This window comes from Halichondria panicea, chromosome 3 (genome assembly GCF_963675165.1).
Source record: "Halichondria panicea chromosome 3, odHalPani1.1, whole genome shotgun sequence".
NCBI classification, from domain to species: Eukaryota; Metazoa; Porifera; class Demospongiae; order Suberitida; family Halichondriidae; genus Halichondria; species Halichondria panicea.
Window position 1 is genome coordinate 1313455 of NC_087379.1, and position 18546 is coordinate 1332000.

Genomic DNA, 18546 nt, shown 5'->3' on the forward strand with positions numbered 1-18546 from the left:
TTAGCTAGGCGTATAAATGCTATTGTCTGCTGCTACGCATGGAGTGTACATTTTTATGTAGCTGTAGCTCTAGTGCAGACCTGTCACCTTGCTGCACACAAGCTAGTAGTCTACTGGAGAGCTGAGCAAAGTCCACAACACCATGAGATGTGTCAAGATTGAAAGGCATATCACAAATCAATTCTCCTCAGCTATTGACAAGTGTGAATATAATATTGACCCTCGATCTGAGCTGGCTCCCCCAAGTAGAAGGTTGTCTGCAAGCTTGGCTAAAGCCATTGCAAGCCCAGGGCCATCTACAGTTACCCAGGTAGGTGTCAGTTTCTGCTAAAGTTCAGACTATCCTGTCAGAAACGATTAGGTTGAGCTCGTACGATAATGTATAATAATTATGGTATGCAAGCTTCTATTGCTAGCTGAGCTCGGCTTGTACTTATACAAGCTTTAAATTATTATACCAGATTTTATGCAAGCTTTTTACGTACTGTACAATCTTGCCAAATGGCTGTTCAAAAGAGTGTATGTTATGTATACATGTGCAGTCCTTCACCCTTCAAAGCAACAGCATAGCTAGCTGTAGCCATCATATCTCGTGGAGTAACGAAAATGTACAGCCATAGTCGAGTCCGCTTTATGCAACATAACATAATTTATTCGCAGCTGTCCAAGTTCTTTAGACAGTGATATCTGATTGTGCTTTAGGCCTGGCTATGATTAACATGTTAGCTGATACAGCAGTCTTTGATGTGGTTAAGTTGCTAGCTGCTCAAGCCCCAGCTCAGGTGATTCTGGAGTGTGCATTGTCTAGCAGTGTAAACTGTTTGGGTTAGCTATATCGAGGGGCACACTTGTAACTATAAACACTGCCATCAATAAACACTAGAGGTCAATAAACACTAGAGGGATACTTATTGTGTGATTAGACGAATAGTTTGCCCAGTGTTGATTGGAGATGTGCTCATATTATGGACACAATGTCGTGGTTCATATATCATATCTTAGTCTTCCAGCTGAGCTAACAGGAGGAAGACTTATTACAGAAAAGTAACCACATACCGTGATTATCATGCAAACCATCACAGTACCTTCCTGAATACCTTTCTCACTTTTCACACACCCTCACAGGTCCGGTCCACTCTCAAGAGGAATCTCATATCTCCAATTTCGGCGGCGTCAACTGTGACCAGGCCTATCAACATCCAAGTCGTCACTAGAGGTCAAAGTACAAGATCACAGGCCACCCACGCTATAAAGGTTGAGATGACCACTAAGACGGCTCCTCGTGGTGACACTAAGGGAGGCAGACACCCGCACCCACCCACCGGGAACAACAAGAAACTAAAGCATACCGTAAGAAAATTAAGACTTATTAGTTTATTAGTTGTACATGTAAAAAATGTACATAGTATGCAAGGAAATATTCCTATAATCTTCTAGTAGTATCATACTGACATAGTAATTTGAGTATGCTAGCTGTGCAATTCCTTTGTTCCCTGTGGGTACAGTCCATTCATTATCTGCTGAGTCAGCTTTGTGGTAGCCATGCTCCCTATAAATACACTTGACCTGTAAACTAGTGTGGTTACTACTAGTGTAGTGTGGTTGCTATCCATTAATCAAGGGACTGTCCAAACCTAGTTTCAGTATCTACCCTATTAATGAGCATCTATTGTCCCTGTGCATTTTTGGGTGCATTTCCTTCTTCTACCAAATCAGACTATACATGTAAGTGTCTGTCTGTTAGATGTACGTAATTGTTTGTGCATAACAAAGTGAAGTTGTTTGTACGTAAACACCGTACGAAGCAAAAACAAAATATAAGTATACGTACGTTTTATAATTATAACATGTTCTTCAAGTGAGTGGTGTCTGACTTTTCAGCAGAAGCTATGTTTACGGTTTCTTCATTGATTGATTGATTGCCGTGTTTTTATAGTCACCCGCCGCTGTAAATCATCCCTCAATGCCTCGTGACATTGTTATCAGTCACCTGTCCCCTAGCGAGTATTAACACGTGTTACTCTAATTCTAGATTTGTGCACGTGTATGTAAGCATGACATTCTGAGCTCTTTAACGCTCGTGCTGTATCCACACCTCGGCTGGAGATGAAAGGACCCGGGTTGAGAGCTGTGATATTATAGGATGCATATATTTATTATAGTTAGACTGTATAATTGCATTCATTTAGTTCAAATTTAACCACAATATATAATATCGATCCTTTGATTTCCCTGTTTTCCTCCTTTCCCATTGACAAGATATTTCATTTGAAGTCCTCTTCCTGTATCACCAAAACTCCCCATTCTTTGTTACTTGTTTACTACCAATAACCCACAACCTGTTGGACACCTCTCTACTAGCTGCCTGTGTCTCTATCTAAGTGCTGTGTACTGAATGGTTGCACTATAATTATAAGTATAAGTATGCATTGACAGATGTAGACAGATTGGTTATTCATTTGCTTAATAGTTCTAAGAGTTAGTTTGGTATTGCTAGTCCATGATGATGTTGGTCTTGACTGAAGTGGTTGTACCATATATACGTATATAGTATAAGTATGTGAACAAATCGGTAGGTGCATGAGCGTCCGTTATTCAGGTCTGATTAGCGATGGCAATGAAGCACTTGTTCAAATAAAGTCATGATCATTCTTTAACTAACTGGAGGCGACAAAACTTAACCAGATCAATCTCAATGCATATAAGTATAATTATTCATATCTTGTTTCCTCTTGTAGTATCAAGCATTAGGCATTACAAAGTATGTGTACAGTACATCCCCCTGGTAACTATATTCACGGCTCATACTGGTATTCACGAGGTGCCTTGCCCTCATTAATAAGGTCATACATCCCGTGAATTAGTTCTTAGTACAATAAGATGTTCACCACATGCTTGAGTGAATATCGGTTAACGATGTGGCTAGACTTTATACATTAGACAGTTAACTTTATTCTCAAGTGTTGAATTTGAATCAGCTGTTCAGAGCAATCATCTTTAGAATGAACCTCAGAAGTTTTTTAGTTTTTGCATGCAGCTTTGCAAAATTAAATTACTGTCTTTGCGATTGTGTATGTGTCTCAAGTTCAAATTCGGAGTTGTGTACAATTTTAACTTGTAATAATTCCACACATCCTTGTGATGGTGGTGGTGGTGCTGGGGTAAATAATTCCACACATCCTTGTGATGGTGGTGGTGGTGCTGGGGTATGAAGTCATGGTAACCACACTTCATTAATTGTCTTACCTGTCTTCCTGTAGCTTTGAGTGTGTGGTTTATGAGCTGTATCTGGTGTATTGACACCAGGTGAATAAGATTGACCTTTTCACTGCACCCATAGGGACACATCGCTAATTGTTTAACCCACAAATGAAATGTTGTATTCAGCTGAGTCAAATTTCCTGTACATGTTATTAGGAGAAGCCAGTTTTAAGTGTTGCTGTGGCTGGGGGACCACAATTCCGTGGTGATAGCTTCTTTAATAGCTAATTACAACTTCTTCTTCCTTAATAGTTACGTTATTTATTTTCAGTGTAAAGTTTGTATCATGCAAACAGAGCGCTGTATAAGTACAGTCACACCTGCAAAGTTAATAGAATGGAAGAAGTTAATTAATCTGACAGCTACTTGAGATAAGAGGCACAATCAAATTATCACCTATGATACTCCAGCTATATAGGCACTTGAGATTTACTCCCATCCCCTTAAGTAACAAAACCACAAACCAGCTAGTACATAAACACACACCAAAACAATACTATTCACACCCACACTCACACACCCACACACACCCACACACACACACACACCCACACACACACACACACCCACACACACACACACACACACACACACACACACACACACACAGTGTCCCTTTGATGGTTGTCCATGGCGATTTGCAACACCGTACAAGCTGAGACGGCACATCAAAAGTCACACTAAGGAAACACCATATCTGGTAAGACCATGAAACTAGTAACTGCACGGTAATTTCAATCATTGTTTCCACTTGGAAAGTGTTAAATGCATATCATCCGAACACCTGTCCTTTGTGTGGTCTATCAGTTTTAAAATACACTGTACTGTATTAGAATAATTACTTTTATTACTTTTTAAAGCCTCATGATTGTACCTGACACTATTTGTCAGGGTGTGGGTGTGTGTACACAAAAATGCGATTAACTAACTGCTTTCTTAAGTGACCTTTGGCTCTGCATGAGCTCAATAACTTTTTAACAGCTAGGCTTTTAGTAATTTATGTATTCACTCACATACATGTAACTAGGGTTTGTAAGGGCAATTTGTTTCGTAGGCTTACAATATGGTATGTTTATATCACTGACTCAATGTTGACACAATAGAGGTACATTCTCAACACTAATTGAGCAATAGAGTCTCTAAACTTGATAGATTCCTCTTCCTAGCAAGGTTATTACCCCCTCCCCACCACACACACACACATACACACACACACACACACACACACACACACACACACACACACACACACACACATACACATACAGTGCAAAGAGTGCGGCCGTGGATTCAGCGTTCGCTACAACCTACTCATGCATATCCAGACCATCCATGGTCAGCCTCAACGCTACAAGTGCCCGGTGAGGGGATGCAAGGAAGCGTTCCACAGCCAACCAAGACTCAATGGCCACCTTAAGAAGGTCCATAAGAAGGACGTCAAGAGCATAGAGAAGTGAGTTTGCACTGGCTTAGTTTAGTTTGAGCATTTCCTCGTTCATAGTAGACGGGTTTTCTAAAACACTGATCAAGGTAGATTAGATTAAAGAATGTTGCCGTATGTATGCCACATCATAATGAAGACAATGGCCACAGCTCTAATCATAAACAGCTGTGCTATCAGATCATTGACAATGGTCCGATCATTTGTCTCTCCTTATTAGGAGGCAGTGTTCTTAGTGCCTATGTTACAGTACCTGATATCAAGGTTAACCGATATCGATCCTAATTCCTTTAAGACCACTACCCCGGTAATGCTACTGCATGTCCCACGATCTATACACTCCACTGACCCCCGGCCACTACCCCCACACACCACACACCACACATACTACCCCCGACACAACACACACACCACCCCCACACACCACACACAGATTAACCCCCCGTTGTGACAGCAGAGGGAACAGTACGAGTAGCATGGACTCTACTGGAGAAGAGGAGGCAACAAAGAATACACGACAGAGGAGAAAGTGAGAGAGCATTTTACACATTTTCATCTTTAGTTCAACAGAAATGCATAGCAACAATCCGTGCAATTTTTTGCAGTATTTTTTTTGCAGTATTTTTTCTTTCAAGTTACTATGGTGCAATCAAGATTATTGTGTTGCTATAGATACGGATGTTCTGAGTGTGAAATGGAGTTCACGTCTCAAGCCAAACTCAACGCTCACTTCCGAGTACACGCCAAGGAGAGGCCATTCAAGTGCTCCACTCATGTAAGCCAGCTGTGTGTGTGTGGGTGTAAGAGATATACAGTGAGTGTGTACAGCATAATAATAATAATATAAATCCATGCACTCAATCATGCCTAATTAAATTAATTAGTGGGAGTGTTTTCCTATACTTACAACTGTGGCTTGAAATACAGGTATTTCCTCATTCCTCACTAAATGCAGTGTTGTTCCTGTGTCCATGTACTAGATCAATATCAGACACACACATTGTTTCAATTATATCCCAGCTGTTATGGCTTACTCTGAGGGTTAAGAGGGTTATCCACCGGGACAGGACTGATATCTTACCCAATATAGGCATGGGACGTGTTGTTTATATTCGTTTTAATGAGTTTCCTGTTCTTAATTGATCCATGATTATATATCTGTATATGCATGTGCATAGCGATATAATTATGCTCATCCGTGTTTGTGTGTGCGTGTAGGTTACACGAATATTGTTGTTGTTGGAAACGCTAATTGGGGCCTACTTTCAGAACCTGTGTCAACTTGCTGTCATTAGAGCTACTAACTAAATGTATAACATCACCTTTTATGTTGTTGTTTATTCTGTATCATCAACACTCACACACACACACACACACACACACACACACACACACACACTCACACTCACACCCACCCACACACACACATGCAGAGTTGCAACGAGTTGTTTGCTAGCAAAGAGAAGCTCTCGAAACATTTGGAAACTCACAAAAATGGCCGCCAATTTACCTGTCCCCACGAAAACTGCAATAGAGTATTTTTACACCAATCGCACCTGAAAAATCACCTCAAGATACACACAAAGGACCACCAATTTGTCTGTCCAGTAATAGGTAAGCGTGTGGTAAAAATCAATAAAGCTCTAAACTGAATATACTCAGTATTATATATGTTTGGTAAAGAGCGTTAACTACACAAATGTACTGTGCATTCGGTAAAGATCGTCACATTTACTTGCTACTAACAGACTCACATTCTCTCTCTCCCTACAGATTGCAACACTAAGTTCAGCAGTGAGCAAGATTACAATCAGCATCTCAACACACACATTGACTACAACTATAAATGCACTCACCCGGATTGCGAGTTAAGCTTTATGACAAAGAAGAGACTGGCCTTTCATCAACAAGCTATCCATGGCGACGGCAACCTAACCATTGATGGTGCGTTAACAATAACAGTATCAATACTAAAACTTTGTAAGTGCTAATGGCTTCACAAATGCAATATTGGTACTTGGAATGACATCACAATCCTTGGTAGATGGCAACAGTTAGATCATGTGTGATGATTTGCAAGGCTTTAGAACGTTTTTCATTGCCTACATCTTTATTGCGTGCGTTCTGGTAAATCACGCCTATGTTTTCGTGGTAAAAAATTTCGTGGAGGGTAGCTTTCCCACGAAAATTACCCACTATATACGGTATGGCTGTATGGTTGTGCATGAGTGCACTTGTCAGTTTGTTACTCTGGAATGTATGCTGTTAGACAACAATTGAGTCATTGTAATTTCCTGTAGTTCTATATTTAAATTAATAGGGGGCAATTCGTTTCTATGTCAACAGGAAGGTAGCTTAGCAACAAGTGGATTCTATTACGGGAATAGTTCAAAGCACAATAGGATTAACAGGATGTGTGGGCGGTCTGGTATTTCCTGTGGCTAGTCTATATAATAGAGCACCGTTGAATCAAACAGTAGCTCAGGAAAACCATCTCTCCAGACTTGAAGCAGCAAGCCAGCAAGAACAGCCACTAACTAATCCAAGGTCTTACTTTTGTACTGTCAGACAGTTATCACAGGGCATGCATATTGGTTATTATAATCCACCGGAGAAGACGAACTGTTCAGGACAGAGAAATATTAGACTAAGACAATCACCACTTTCTAATAATTTCCTAAGTAAGTCAATTTAACCGTTTTAAAAGCTTCAAGGAGCAGGCATGCACAGAGTCAATGCTTGGTTCTATAATTGAGCTGTGCTTTCATCGCCTGCCTCTCTTATAGCTCGGACGTGCACACGAGTATTGTACAAGAATCATTGTGTTTTGAATTATGATGGCTTGCTGTTGAACAAAAATAAAAATTGCACTCAACTTGAGTAAATATTTGTACATAGCATTAAAGAATCTGGGAATTTCTATTAAATATACTACTCTAATCATTTTAGGGTCTCATTCTTACTACCCCCCCCCCCCTACACACACACACACTCCTGTATGGCTGTTAGACATACCCTTGATTTATCGTATCTTCATTTTTCCCCTGCAGGTGCTCAGTCGTCTTTCCTTGAGGGCATACAACCACACCTAGGTGTTACCCACCAATCCTCCCACCTCTACGGCTCACCCGTCTACAGTCATGCCGCACAGCATGATCAGCCAATCAAATCAGAGCCGAGTAGCTATGTCAACACGGATTTCATCAAGGAATTTCTCCCCGATCGTTCCCAGAAGAACTTCGAGACCATACTCAACCAAAACAAGGATTGGTCTGATGAACAAATTGATCATTTTCTACACTCTGCCGTCGATCTCAGTGAAATTGAATTGAATCTTTGTTCAACTGGCTATGAGTCCGACAGTGGATACTCTACCTTTGATGTGAGTCCGATTGCCAGCCATCCTCCAGTGACTTTGTCACACACCCCTCTGGAGTGCGTACCAGGCGCTCATCTGCAGCAACAGCAACATGCCCCAGGGCCTATGTTCAATCCAACCTGCTCCTTCTCTCCGGCCACCACAGCGTTCCAAGACCCGGCACACAGTGCAACGTCAAGCCCTTGCAGCACGGAGGCGGGATTCTTCTCACCGCACACCGATCTCGAGTCTATGGCCACGGCACCCAATCAAATTTCCCAATTCTTCGGAGGGGACCTAGCCACACAGGGGGTCCAAATGTACCACCAACCTCAAGCTGCTGGAGGTATGTTCGGAGGAGCGTACTTCATGGAGGGCCAAAACGGTTATCTCAATTCGAGAATTCCGGACATTCTTGTACAATCTGCTGAACACCAACGAAAAGGAAGTAACTTTTTGAGTTGCCGTAGAAACAGTGACAGTCAAGTAACCCAGGGAGAGAGCTCTAACAGTATGCTGAGAGGACAGTTGGCTACTCGTAGTCTACCCAATATGGGACAAATAGCACACTCAGTGAAACCTGAGTATAATGAAGTCAATGGCCACCTTACAGAAGTGAAAGAAGAAAGAAGACATTCTTGTTCTGTCTCGGCAGCCAGCTCAAACTTGAGTAATGGCCGAGCTACAACGATGAAAGCTTCAAAGAAGAGCAAATCTAACCCCAAGCCGGCTAACCAAAGACGAAAGAATCAATGGCCACGCTCAATGAACAAAGCAAACATGATGGCGTTCAGACAACACATTCTGAACAAACTCAAGAAAGGCCAAGAAAGTGCGGCCGATTCGTGTGCAGTCAAACAAGAAGCCACCTCCCCCAAAGCAATGAAAGACCAAGAATTCGCCGAACAAATTTCAGAAACTGACAGCTATGAAGTACAAGTCAAATTGCAGAGAAACCATTCGTCAGACAACAGGAGTCAGTCAGAACCAGTTGATGGGTCCGATTCACCCACACTCCTAGTGTTGCATCAGAGCCAGAGCGAGGGCGACGTGAACAAGAACAATACCACCCTCTCGTCATGTGATACGGACACTAGCCACCTCACTGAACTATTCTCTGATGATATCTTTAACTCGTTCAGTTTCAATCCCGACTCTCTCCTCTCACGAGCCGAAGAAGAGCAAATGCTCAAGACTTTGGGGTTTGACGAAAGCGATGATGAAATCGCCACCTTTCTCGGTGTTGGATGTGGCTCACTAATGGCTGCTGGCTCAGTTTCAAACCAAGTGATGGACCTCGACTGTATTCAAGAGCTTCTCGACAACACTGAAGTCTCCTCCCCCCTCTCCCTCCCCCCACTGGTCGAAACATCTCTCGAATCATCAGTCTTTGAGTCCCCATCACCTTTAAACTCTAACCCAATCAGCCAGGGCTCTCAACTACTTGTTAGTTCAGCTAGTAACTCGTTGTCGATTGACTTTTATACGTCAACAGCACCTCAGTACACCATGGAGGGTAACCTAGTCAACACCACGACTGTGTATCAACCTACTTTGTTTGGGGATTTCGGAAATTGTGCCCCTGAAGTATTTGATATTTGAAATAATTATATCGAAATGGACGACAATGAAATGAAACGAACAATAACCAATCAGACTATCCTAGAAATATTAGGTGAATTATTTTCTAAATTAGGTTCTCATTTTATGAATTTTGTTTTACTGTTCCTGAATTTCAACATTGTATACAATTTTACTGATCTATTATTATTTTCTTCCCCTTGATATAATCACTATACTTTTTATAATTTTAGGTCATATTTTTCCCTTCCATCTCATTATCTTTGTTGGGTTTTGTGATTGAAGATTTCCTGTTTCTAACATGATCATGTGCGCATGCGCAATGCAATTAGCTGCTGCTGAGGTTGATAGCCAGATATAGGATGTTGCAATTGATATATACTGCTGTAGATGAAACTTGGTAGTGTAAACTGCATGCAGTCTATAGAATGGCTTCCCTACATTTGTCTGGTCCCCTCCCTTCAGAGAAGCAACTAAAGCAATCTTTGAAGAGCCTCAAGGTACTTGATGATCATGCATGCATATAATATGAATACTGCTATTGAGATATATTATTATAGCTCTATAGTATTATAGGTAGTATAGTAGTTACAATTATACTCATGATCAGAACTCTGCAAATGCTGTGGCTAATGCGCGTGCATGTAACTATACCTAAGGTAGATGCAAGAGCATGCTTAATAATTAATTACAAGTCGGTATTTTGATCAACTAACTACAAGAGGTTTAATGTTATTGACCTGATTTTAAAGTAGTAAGAGCCTGTCCAGATGCATGTGTGCTTACCCATTGAAGCCAAACAGCTTAGTGTATACGTAGTAGGTATAAACATTCACATAAACTTGTTTTCAATCAATACAAAGCAATGAAAGCAAAACAGTAATGCGCAGGGGACGATGGAGTAGTGACAACACTAACAATTATGTGATACAACTTTATCTTTCTGTTTGATAATAATTATGTTCCCAACAGTACAGTCAGAATGGGCTCACTGCAAAACATATCATGGCCTCCATTGAACAATTCCCAGACCTCAAGCCGTCCATTAAAGAATGCAGTAAGTTATAATTATTACATGACATGCTGTACTTCATGATGTTTGTTCGCTAACACCTATAATCATGGAGTAGTATCAAAATAGAGGATATTCCTTATAATTATTTCTTTAGCATATTCAGATCCCAGCATAAGAGGCGTCACTCTGATACAACTATCTGGAAGCTTAACATCTATAAATTCCGGTAGGTGATAGAGATATAGCTATAATTATTAACAATTTTGGGGAATAAGTACATTTAGCCATTATAACAGACGTGGCCTTTTGTTGAGGAGTTGACAAACTGTTAATTTACATGGGACCTGCATGGGTGCCTGGCCTTATTGTTGTATAGTTGGGCTAGCAGAGGTCGTTAAGAGGTTCTATTGTAGTCCATCTATAGCAACGTTACTGCATGTTTTATGTATACGCCTGCAACAATGACAGTTTGTTGTCGTCTCAATTTTGCAGCCAGTGGCGGTGACGGACATCTCAAGATTCCAGTGCGGGTGTGGTTGAAGAAGGGATACCCTCGAGACGCCCCCGTGGTGTACATTAACCTTGCCCCTAATATGGAGTTCATTGAAGCGGAATACATCGAGGCTGACGGCAAAGTGAACCTGGGACAGATCATGAGCTGGAAAGAGGTTAGTTGGCCATAATTATCTCTAGTCATGCAAGCTATAGGCTGATGATGCATCATGGCATTGATTTTCATGATCAAGAATTTATTAGGAACTCTTGATATGAAACAGTCATACAGTAACACAGCTTTTGTCTAGCCCCCAAATATGTATTAAAGCTGCCTTACTGGGGCTAGAGGATAAAGTATATATTCATCAACTGCGGTTGTGGCAAGGATATTAGCTAGTGAACTGTTTTTACAACAAGCCTCGCTCTAATTTAACAGCTCGACATAAGTGTTGGAATCTTGTTTCTAAAGTGTCATATACTTCAACAGCTCTACATAAACTTGTGGAATTTATGTTAGAATCTTGTTTCTGTGCAGGGGAAGTGTGATCTGTGTTTGCTGACCCAGGAACTGTGCGCCAAATTCAGTCAACAATGTCCTATACGGCTCCTCAAGTTGAGGTCATCGTCCAACCAGTTTACGTTCCGTCAACTGAAACCCTCTCACAGCACTCTCAGTCTAAGAGAGACAAACAGGACCCCACAAACATCTGCTCTCAGTCTGTTTAGGTCCAAAAGTGATTGTAACCCTGACCAAGAGGAGCTAACTAAACTTCGAGCTGAAATTGAGGGAAAAAACTCGGAAATTGAATCGCTTCAGGACACTCTCGAAGACACGAAAGCTAAAGTAGGGTACTATCGAAACCAGGCCGCTGAATTGGAAGAGAAGCTGACAGCGCAGAGGGTAAACAATGTTCGAGGGAGTTTTTCGACGGGTATTTTCGATGCTCTGATGGAGCACGATGTTTGGAAGGAGAAGGAGGAGAAAGAAGAGTGCATGATGCGGATGGAGAGAATGGTCACTGATCTCACAGAGGTGAGTGAATGGCTACAACTTCCATTAATCCAATGGCAGGGGATTTGATTTAGATTCTGTGGCTAATACCACCTCAGTTCTATACGTATCATTTCCCCCGCAGCTATAATTGGGAGTCCATTTGGGAGTTGACAAGAATTTGCCAATTTTGGACATCCCCCCGTTTAATCAATGGTTTAATGGGACTCTTTAAGCTAAATTTCGTGTATCCAATTCTAACATTAAACTGTTTTTTAGTTAAGTGTTCGTTATTTTAAAATTATTTTTCACACAGCTTCGAGAACGAGTGGGTGTTCTACAAGCCGACAAGAACGAGTATCAGGATAGGCTGAGTTTAATGGCCATCGAATACGAGAGATTAAAGTTTGTTTACTGCAAGTTGGTCGAAGAGAGGAAGTTTCTTATTGCTCGACAGAGACAGCTGACTCAGAGTGATTCCTATGATTCTGATACAGAGTATGAATCTCAGCAAGAGAATACCGACGATCAGGACGCTAGAGCGGAAGAGGGTGTGATTTCTGATGATGAAGAGGCGGGAGCGACTTTCACTGATACAAAACAATTACGATTGCAAACTGTAGATGAAGGCAATCAAAAACAATATGATGATATAGTAAATGTACAAGCAGCTGGCATCACCATTACAGTATCAGAGCCGACATTTCTCAAAGTGGAGGACACGACAACACCAACCAGGTCTTTAAAAGATACTTCGAGTAAACAAAATGTGAAACTAGAGGAAGAAATTACAATGCTCAGAGAGAAAACACTAGCACAAGAGGTTGAAGTAAAGAATTTAACAAAGAAGATCACTGAACTCATAAAGGAAGGGGAAGATTCTAATGAGATGTTGAAGAAGCTGCTGGACGATGCTATGAGGAAGATAAGAAAGTACGAGTTTTGTGCTGACAAGGAGGATCAACTGGAGAAACAAAAACAGTTCCTACAATCCCAACTCGACCGAAGCATGACTGATCGACTCGAGGCAGAGAAGAAGCTGAGAGACGAGAACTGGAAGACAAGACAGAAACTGAAGGAGGTCATGAACAGGGCCGAGCAACTAGAGCATGAACTGAATTCCCAGATGAGATCTCGATCTCCTCATAGCTCTACGGAGGACAGGTTGCCACGGGGACAGTTGAGTGTTGAAGAGGAGATGGATGGTGTTCTAAAACATTTGGACGTTCTTTTGTCTAACGAAAATAACTGAACTTATTAGCAATTGTTTCTTGCTTAGACCAACATTTTTTCACACACATAATTATGCATTCATATTTTTATCGCTCATTTCTACACAACAAACATTAATTTTTCTGTAAATAGAGGGAAAAGGGGAAATTAAAAGTTCATCCTTATATGTTTTTATAAAACTTTGTCTGATCTATTAGCAAAGTTATACACATGCAAATAAGTAGTTCATATAATTATAGTGGTCAGCTTTGCTCAGCCAATATGCAGAATGTACATGCATTTATATGTGCATGCATGCCATATTAATTATTAGTGCATAAAAAAACAGAACATAAAATTATTAATTTCACATAGAAAATCACATCACAGAAATTCACATTCTTTAATTAAGGGCACACATAATTACATACGTAGATCTACAATTTATTTATTTTCTGATCTCTTAGCAGACGTCTGAGAATCTTGCCTGAGGCTGACTTGGGGATGACATCAATGAACTCCACTCCACCAGTGAGGTGCTTGTGGGAGGAAAGCTGCAGGGGAGAACATTATGACATTAATAGAGCCTTTATTGGTTCTACCCCCACCTTGCTAGCGAGGAACTCTGCCACCTCCTTCTCACTCAGCCCCTCCTCCTTCTTGACCACAAATGCCTTGGGAGATTCCCCTTGTCGCTCGTCCGTTACCCCAATAACTGCAGCATCAGCAATTCTAGGATGTGAGACGAGCACGGCCTCTAGTTCAGCTGGGGCGACTTGGAGACCTTTGACCTTAATGAGCTCCTTGAGTCGATCAGTGATGTAGAAACACCCGTCCTTATCAAAGTAGCCTGTGGATGTGTGTACATTGTATCTAAGCATGTACATGCATACTATAGTGATACTACATTGTCTAGGACGCACAATTTACATTGGGGTTTAAGGAAGTAATAGAAGCTGTACAACACTGGTAAGTCAGTGAGGTCGCAAAGTTGCAATTATACAAAACACATAATAATCTCACCGACATCTCCGGTCTTGAACCATCCGTCCTGAGTGATGCTGGCCTCAGTGGTGTCTGGTCTGTTGAGGTATCCCTTCATGACGTTGGGTCCGGCCACCCACAGCTCTCCCTCCTCTCCCACACCCAGCACACCACCACTCTCCGGATCAACTATCTTCGTGCTCACACTCCGAATATTAATGCCAACAGAGTCCGGTTTCGACATGCCAAGTGATAAAGGCATGAGATGAGTGACTGGGCTTGTCTCGGTAAGTCCATAGCCTTGACGGATGGTTTCAATTCCAATCCTCTCTTTTGCTGCTTTCACAATCTCTCCTCCAGCGGGGGCCGCTCCTGTAAGTATCTCGTTCATTGAAGAGAGGTCGTAATTGTCAACAAGAGGATGCTTCGCTAGGAACAGCAGCAATGGTGGTACAAGATGAGCAAGAGTTATTTTATGATCCTGTAAAGCTCCCAAAAACGTTTTGGGTTCGAATTTGGGCAGGATAACGAACTGACTACCATAACGCATAGCCATGGCCATGAAAAAAGTTATTCCATAAATGTGGAAAAAAGGGACAACAAGGATTAGTCGTGTGTGTTCTCCGTATTGAAACAATTCCGGGTGTTGCATTTGCGAGACATTAGAGGTGATATTATAGTGGGTGAGCATGACACCTTTGGGCAGGCCGGTAGTGCCACTGGAGTAAGGCAAAACTGCCGTACTGTGGATATCAGAGGACACAGGGTTGAACAAAGAGCCGCTGTCGTCAAGGAGAGATTGATAAGACACCTGACCGTTCCTACCACTGTGAGAGTCTCCATCGATCACAATAATCTTCTCAATGTTTGTTCCTTTGATTGCCTCTTGTACTGTGTGCAGCAATGATGACACTGTGGCTACTATCTTAGCATTAGAGTCCTGAAACTGAAAGGAAAGTTCTTGTGAAGTGTACGCAGGATTGCAAGTGCTCACTATTCCACCAGAAGCTATGGTCCCAAAGAATAGAACTGGGTAAGCAGGACAGTTGGGAGCAACTATGGAGAGAACATCTCCGGGTTTGAATCCACTTCTATTGAGACCGGAGGAGAACTTGCTTGTCAGCTCGTCAATCTGGTTGTACGAGAACTCCTGGCCAGTGATGCCGTCCACAACAGCTGTTCTGTTACCAAACTTTGGAAAGTCTTGAAAGACATGACGGTAGAGGTCCAACAGGGAGTCCTCTATGGGAGGTAAGGGGCTCGTTACAACATTAGAGGGTTGTCCACTGTATGAGGGGGTGGTGTGATAAAGACATGAAATGGAACTTCTTTGGAGAACCGATCGAAGAGGGAGACTCCATCGACTCAGTGCTGATATTCTATACATCTTCACAATGTTTCTAATATATTTTCAAACAAGGAAATAAGTATAGTGAAGACATACACTATATATTCCAGCAAGAGCAGATACTCTTGCTACCAGCAATATAGTGATTCAGTACATCAGTCTCTTCATCAGAAATCAGGGGCTTGTCTCAATAATCTGACATTATGTTCTTTTTTAATAAGGAGTGGTCACCAGTAGTGGTCAGCTTAATTTGTGGTCAACCAATAGAATGTGGACATTAGATCTATATGCATAAAATTATTATGCATGCAATAAGTAAGAATCAGAAATTTCACACAGAAATTAAGGGCACACATAATTACATACAACTACAAAAAAATAAAATTTATTTGTTCTGATCTCTTAGCAGACGTCTGAGAATCTTGCCTGAGGCTGACTTGGGGATGACATCAATGAACTCCACTCCACCAGTGAGGTGCTTGTGGGAGGAAAGCTGCAGGGGAGAACATTATCACGTTAATATAAAGCCTTTGATGCTCGTGGTTCTATCCCACCTTGCTAGCGAGGAACTCTGCCACCTCCTTCTCACTCAGCCCCTCCTCCTTCTTGACCACAAATGCCTTGGGGGATTCCCCTTGTCGCTTGTCTGGTACCCCAATAACTGCTGTATCGGCAATTTTAGGGTGTGTTAAAAGTACGGCCTCCAGCTCAGCTGGGGCGACTTGGAAACCTTTGACCTTGATGAGTTCCTTGAGTCGATCAGTGATGTAGAAACACTCATCCTTGTCAAAGTAGCCTGTCAATGTGTGTACATTGATTTGAGAAAGTGCATAAGTACTATAGATCTATACATTGTATAGTGCACGTATTGTTGTCAGGGTTTGATTAAAAGGGGTACATTCAATAAAAGGCTGTACTGGTTAGTTGGTGAGGTGTCAAAGTTGCAAATAAATACCTAGTAAGCATACAAAACCCATAATAATCTCACCGACATCTCCGGTCTTTAACCATCCGTCCTGAGTGATGCTGGCCTCAGTGGCGTCTGGTCTGTTGAGATATCCCTTCATGACGTTGGGTCCGGCCACCCACAGCTCTCCCTCCTCCCCCACACCCAGCACACCACCACTCTCCGGATCAACTATCTTCGTGCTCACACTCTTCACACACACACCGACAGAGTCTGGCTTGGTCACACCTAAATGCTTGGGCAAGATATGAGTAATAGGGCTAGTCTCCGTAAGTCCATAGCCTTGTCGGATTAGTCTCACTCCAATCCTCTCTCGAACAGCATTGATCATCTCTCCTCCGACAGGAGCAGCCGCTAGAAATATCTCGTCCAGTGAAGAGAGGTCGTAATTGTCGACAAGAGGATGATTGGCTAGGAACAGCAGCAATGGTGGAACAAGGTGAGCGAGAGTAGTTTTTTGGTTTTGTAAAGTGGCTAGAAATGTTTCCGGTTCAAATTTTGGCAACACAGCAAATTGGCTTCCATAACGCATAGACATTGCCATGATTATGACCATACCATAGATGTGAAAGAATGGTACCACAACAACTAAACGAGAGTGTTCTCCTAATTCAAACAATTCCGGGTGATGCATTTGCGAGACATTAGAGGTGATGTTATGGTGGGTGAGCATGACACCTTTGGGCAGGCCGGTAGTGCCACTGGAGTAAGGCAAAGCTACCGTGCTGTGGATATCAGAGGACACAGGGTTGAACAAAGAGCCGCTGTCGTCAAGGAGAGATTGATAAGACACCTGACCATCCCTACCACCGTGAGAGTCTCCATCGGTCAAGATGATCTTCTCAACGTTTGTTCCTTTGATTGCCTCTTGTACTGTGTGCAGCAATGATGACACTGTGGCTACTATCTTAGCATTAGAGTTCTGAAACTGAAAGGAAAGTTCTTGTGCAGTAAACGTTGAATTACACGTCGTAACCATTCCGCCAGAAGCTATCGTGCCGAAAAAAATAACTGGAAAAGTAGTTGAATTTGGTTCTACTATAGCAACTACATCTCCGGGTTTGAATCCACTTCTATTGAGACCGGAGGAGAACTTGCTTGTCAGCTCGTCAATCTGGTTGTACGAGAACTCCTGGCCAGTGATGCCGTCCACAACAGCTGTTCTGTTACCAAACTTTGGAAAGTCTTGAAAGACGTGACGGTAGAGGTCCAACGGGGAGTCCTCTATGGGAGGTAAGGGGCTCGTTACAACATTAGAGGGTTGTCCACTGTATGAGGGGGTGGTGTGATAAAGACATGAAATGGAACGTCTTTGGAGAGCCGATCGAATATTTTGACAAAGTGCTGATACTCGATACATTTTGTGCACCTGCAAAAAGAAGAATAGAAAGAGCTATTAAATAAATTGTATTTAAAAGAAAGGATAGTTGATAGGTTTACATTTATCTAGATATTAAAAGATTACTGTACGCTAGATCAAATTTTTGGCTCTTACCTGATGCTGTGGATTTTCTCAGTTAAGCTCCTCACAGCCTGCGCCTTTGATCACGATGGCCGGCTAGGCAGTTGCCTTCTAGATCTAAAGCTCTCCCTTCCTTGGGTGTGGGGAAAAAAGGGGAGGGGCTGATAGAAATTCTTTTTGGCCATTTCCAGAAATTTAGAAGACTCGACTGGCAGTGGCTAGCAGCTACGGCTAGCTATACATTCAACAAGCAGTACCTCAAGCTTTCTTATTCAGGTGAGTATGGTATACATGTAAATGCAGAGACCTATAACTCAACCACTACACTGTAGGCTACACTTCATGATTTAATAGCCAACTTCCTGCTTTCAGTAAAATTATATTTTCTGCCTTTTATAGGAGAAGATGTATAGAGTATCAGCACTGGGTCG

The 18546-nt window shown here is 42.0% G+C and overlaps 3 protein-coding genes across 3 annotated transcripts; 2 read left to right on the top strand and 1 right to left on the bottom strand.

The window, feature by feature from the left end:
• Nucleotides 1-12: 12 nt before the first annotated feature.
• LOC135333217 (uncharacterized) lies at nt 13-9941 on the top strand. Its single transcript, XM_064528134.1, has 9 exons — nt 13-310; nt 1126-1350; nt 3872-3961; nt 4530-4714; nt 5136-5231; nt 5375-5477; nt 6136-6316; nt 6476-6646; nt 7753-9941. The coding sequence occupies exons 1-9, from the start codon at nt 143-145 to the stop codon at nt 9660-9662; spliced, it is 3129 nt and encodes a 1042-aa protein (XP_064384204.1). The 5' UTR covers nt 13-142; the 3' UTR covers nt 9663-9941.
• A 43-nt stretch (nt 9942-9984) lies between these two features.
• On the top strand, nt 9985-13558 carry LOC135333221 (myosin-11-like). The gene is made up of 6 exons (XM_064528137.1): nt 9985-10141; nt 10614-10698; nt 10811-10882; nt 11149-11324; nt 11687-12184; nt 12459-13558. The coding sequence occupies exons 1-6, from the start codon at nt 10070-10072 to the stop codon at nt 13392-13394; spliced, it is 1839 nt and encodes a 612-aa protein (XP_064384207.1). The 5' UTR covers nt 9985-10069; the 3' UTR covers nt 13395-13558.
• Nucleotides 13559-13767: 209 nt separating this feature from the next.
• Nucleotides 13768-18412, bottom strand: LOC135333088 (uncharacterized). Its single transcript, XM_064528016.1, has 7 exons — nt 18149-18412; nt 16675-18022; nt 16241-16482; nt 16077-16179; nt 14378-15751; nt 13963-14204; nt 13768-13908 (listed from the first exon to the last, which is right to left on the bottom strand). The coding sequence occupies exons 2-7, from the start codon at nt 18011-18013 to the stop codon at nt 13792-13794; spliced, it is 3417 nt and encodes a 1138-aa protein (XP_064384086.1). The 5' UTR covers nt 18014-18022; nt 18149-18412; the 3' UTR covers nt 13768-13791.
• Between the last annotated feature and the right edge of the window lie 134 nt (nt 18413-18546).

Excerpts from the sequence above, each read along its gene's own strand:
- LOC135333088 (XM_064528016.1), bottom strand. The coding sequence starts at position 18,013 with ATGTATCGAGTATCAGCACTTTGTCAAAATATTCGATCGGCTCTCCAA. Across the intron at positions 16,483-16,674 it reads GTTAAAGACCGGAGATGTCG|GCTACTTTGACAAGGATGAG; the intron begins GTGAGATTATTA and ends ACACATTGACAG. Across the intron at positions 13,909-13,962 it reads CAGAGTTCCTCGCTAGCAAG|CTTTCCTCCCACAAGCACCT; the intron begins GTGGGGGTAGAA and ends TCTCCCCTGCAG.
- LOC135333221 (XM_064528137.1), top strand. The coding sequence starts at position 10,070 with ATGGCTTCCCTACATTTGTCTGGTCCCCTCCCTTCAGAGAAGCAACTA. Across the intron at positions 10,883-11,148 it reads CTTAACATCTATAAATTCCG|CCAGTGGCGGTGACGGACAT; the intron begins GTAGGTGATAGA and ends TCAATTTTGCAG. Across the intron at positions 11,325-11,686 it reads AGATCATGAGCTGGAAAGAG|GGGAAGTGTGATCTGTGTTT; the intron begins GTTAGTTGGCCA and ends GTTTCTGTGCAG.
- LOC135333217 (XM_064528134.1), top strand. The coding sequence starts at position 143 with ATGAGATGTGTCAAGATTGAAAGGCATATCACAAATCAATTCTCCTCA. Across the intron at positions 1,351-3,871 it reads ACAAGAAACTAAAGCATACC|TGTCCCTTTGATGGTTGTCC; the intron begins GTAAGAAAATTA and ends ACACACACACAG. Across the intron at positions 3,962-4,529 it reads CTAAGGAAACACCATATCTG|TGCAAAGAGTGCGGCCGTGG; the intron begins GTAAGACCATGA and ends ATACACATACAG.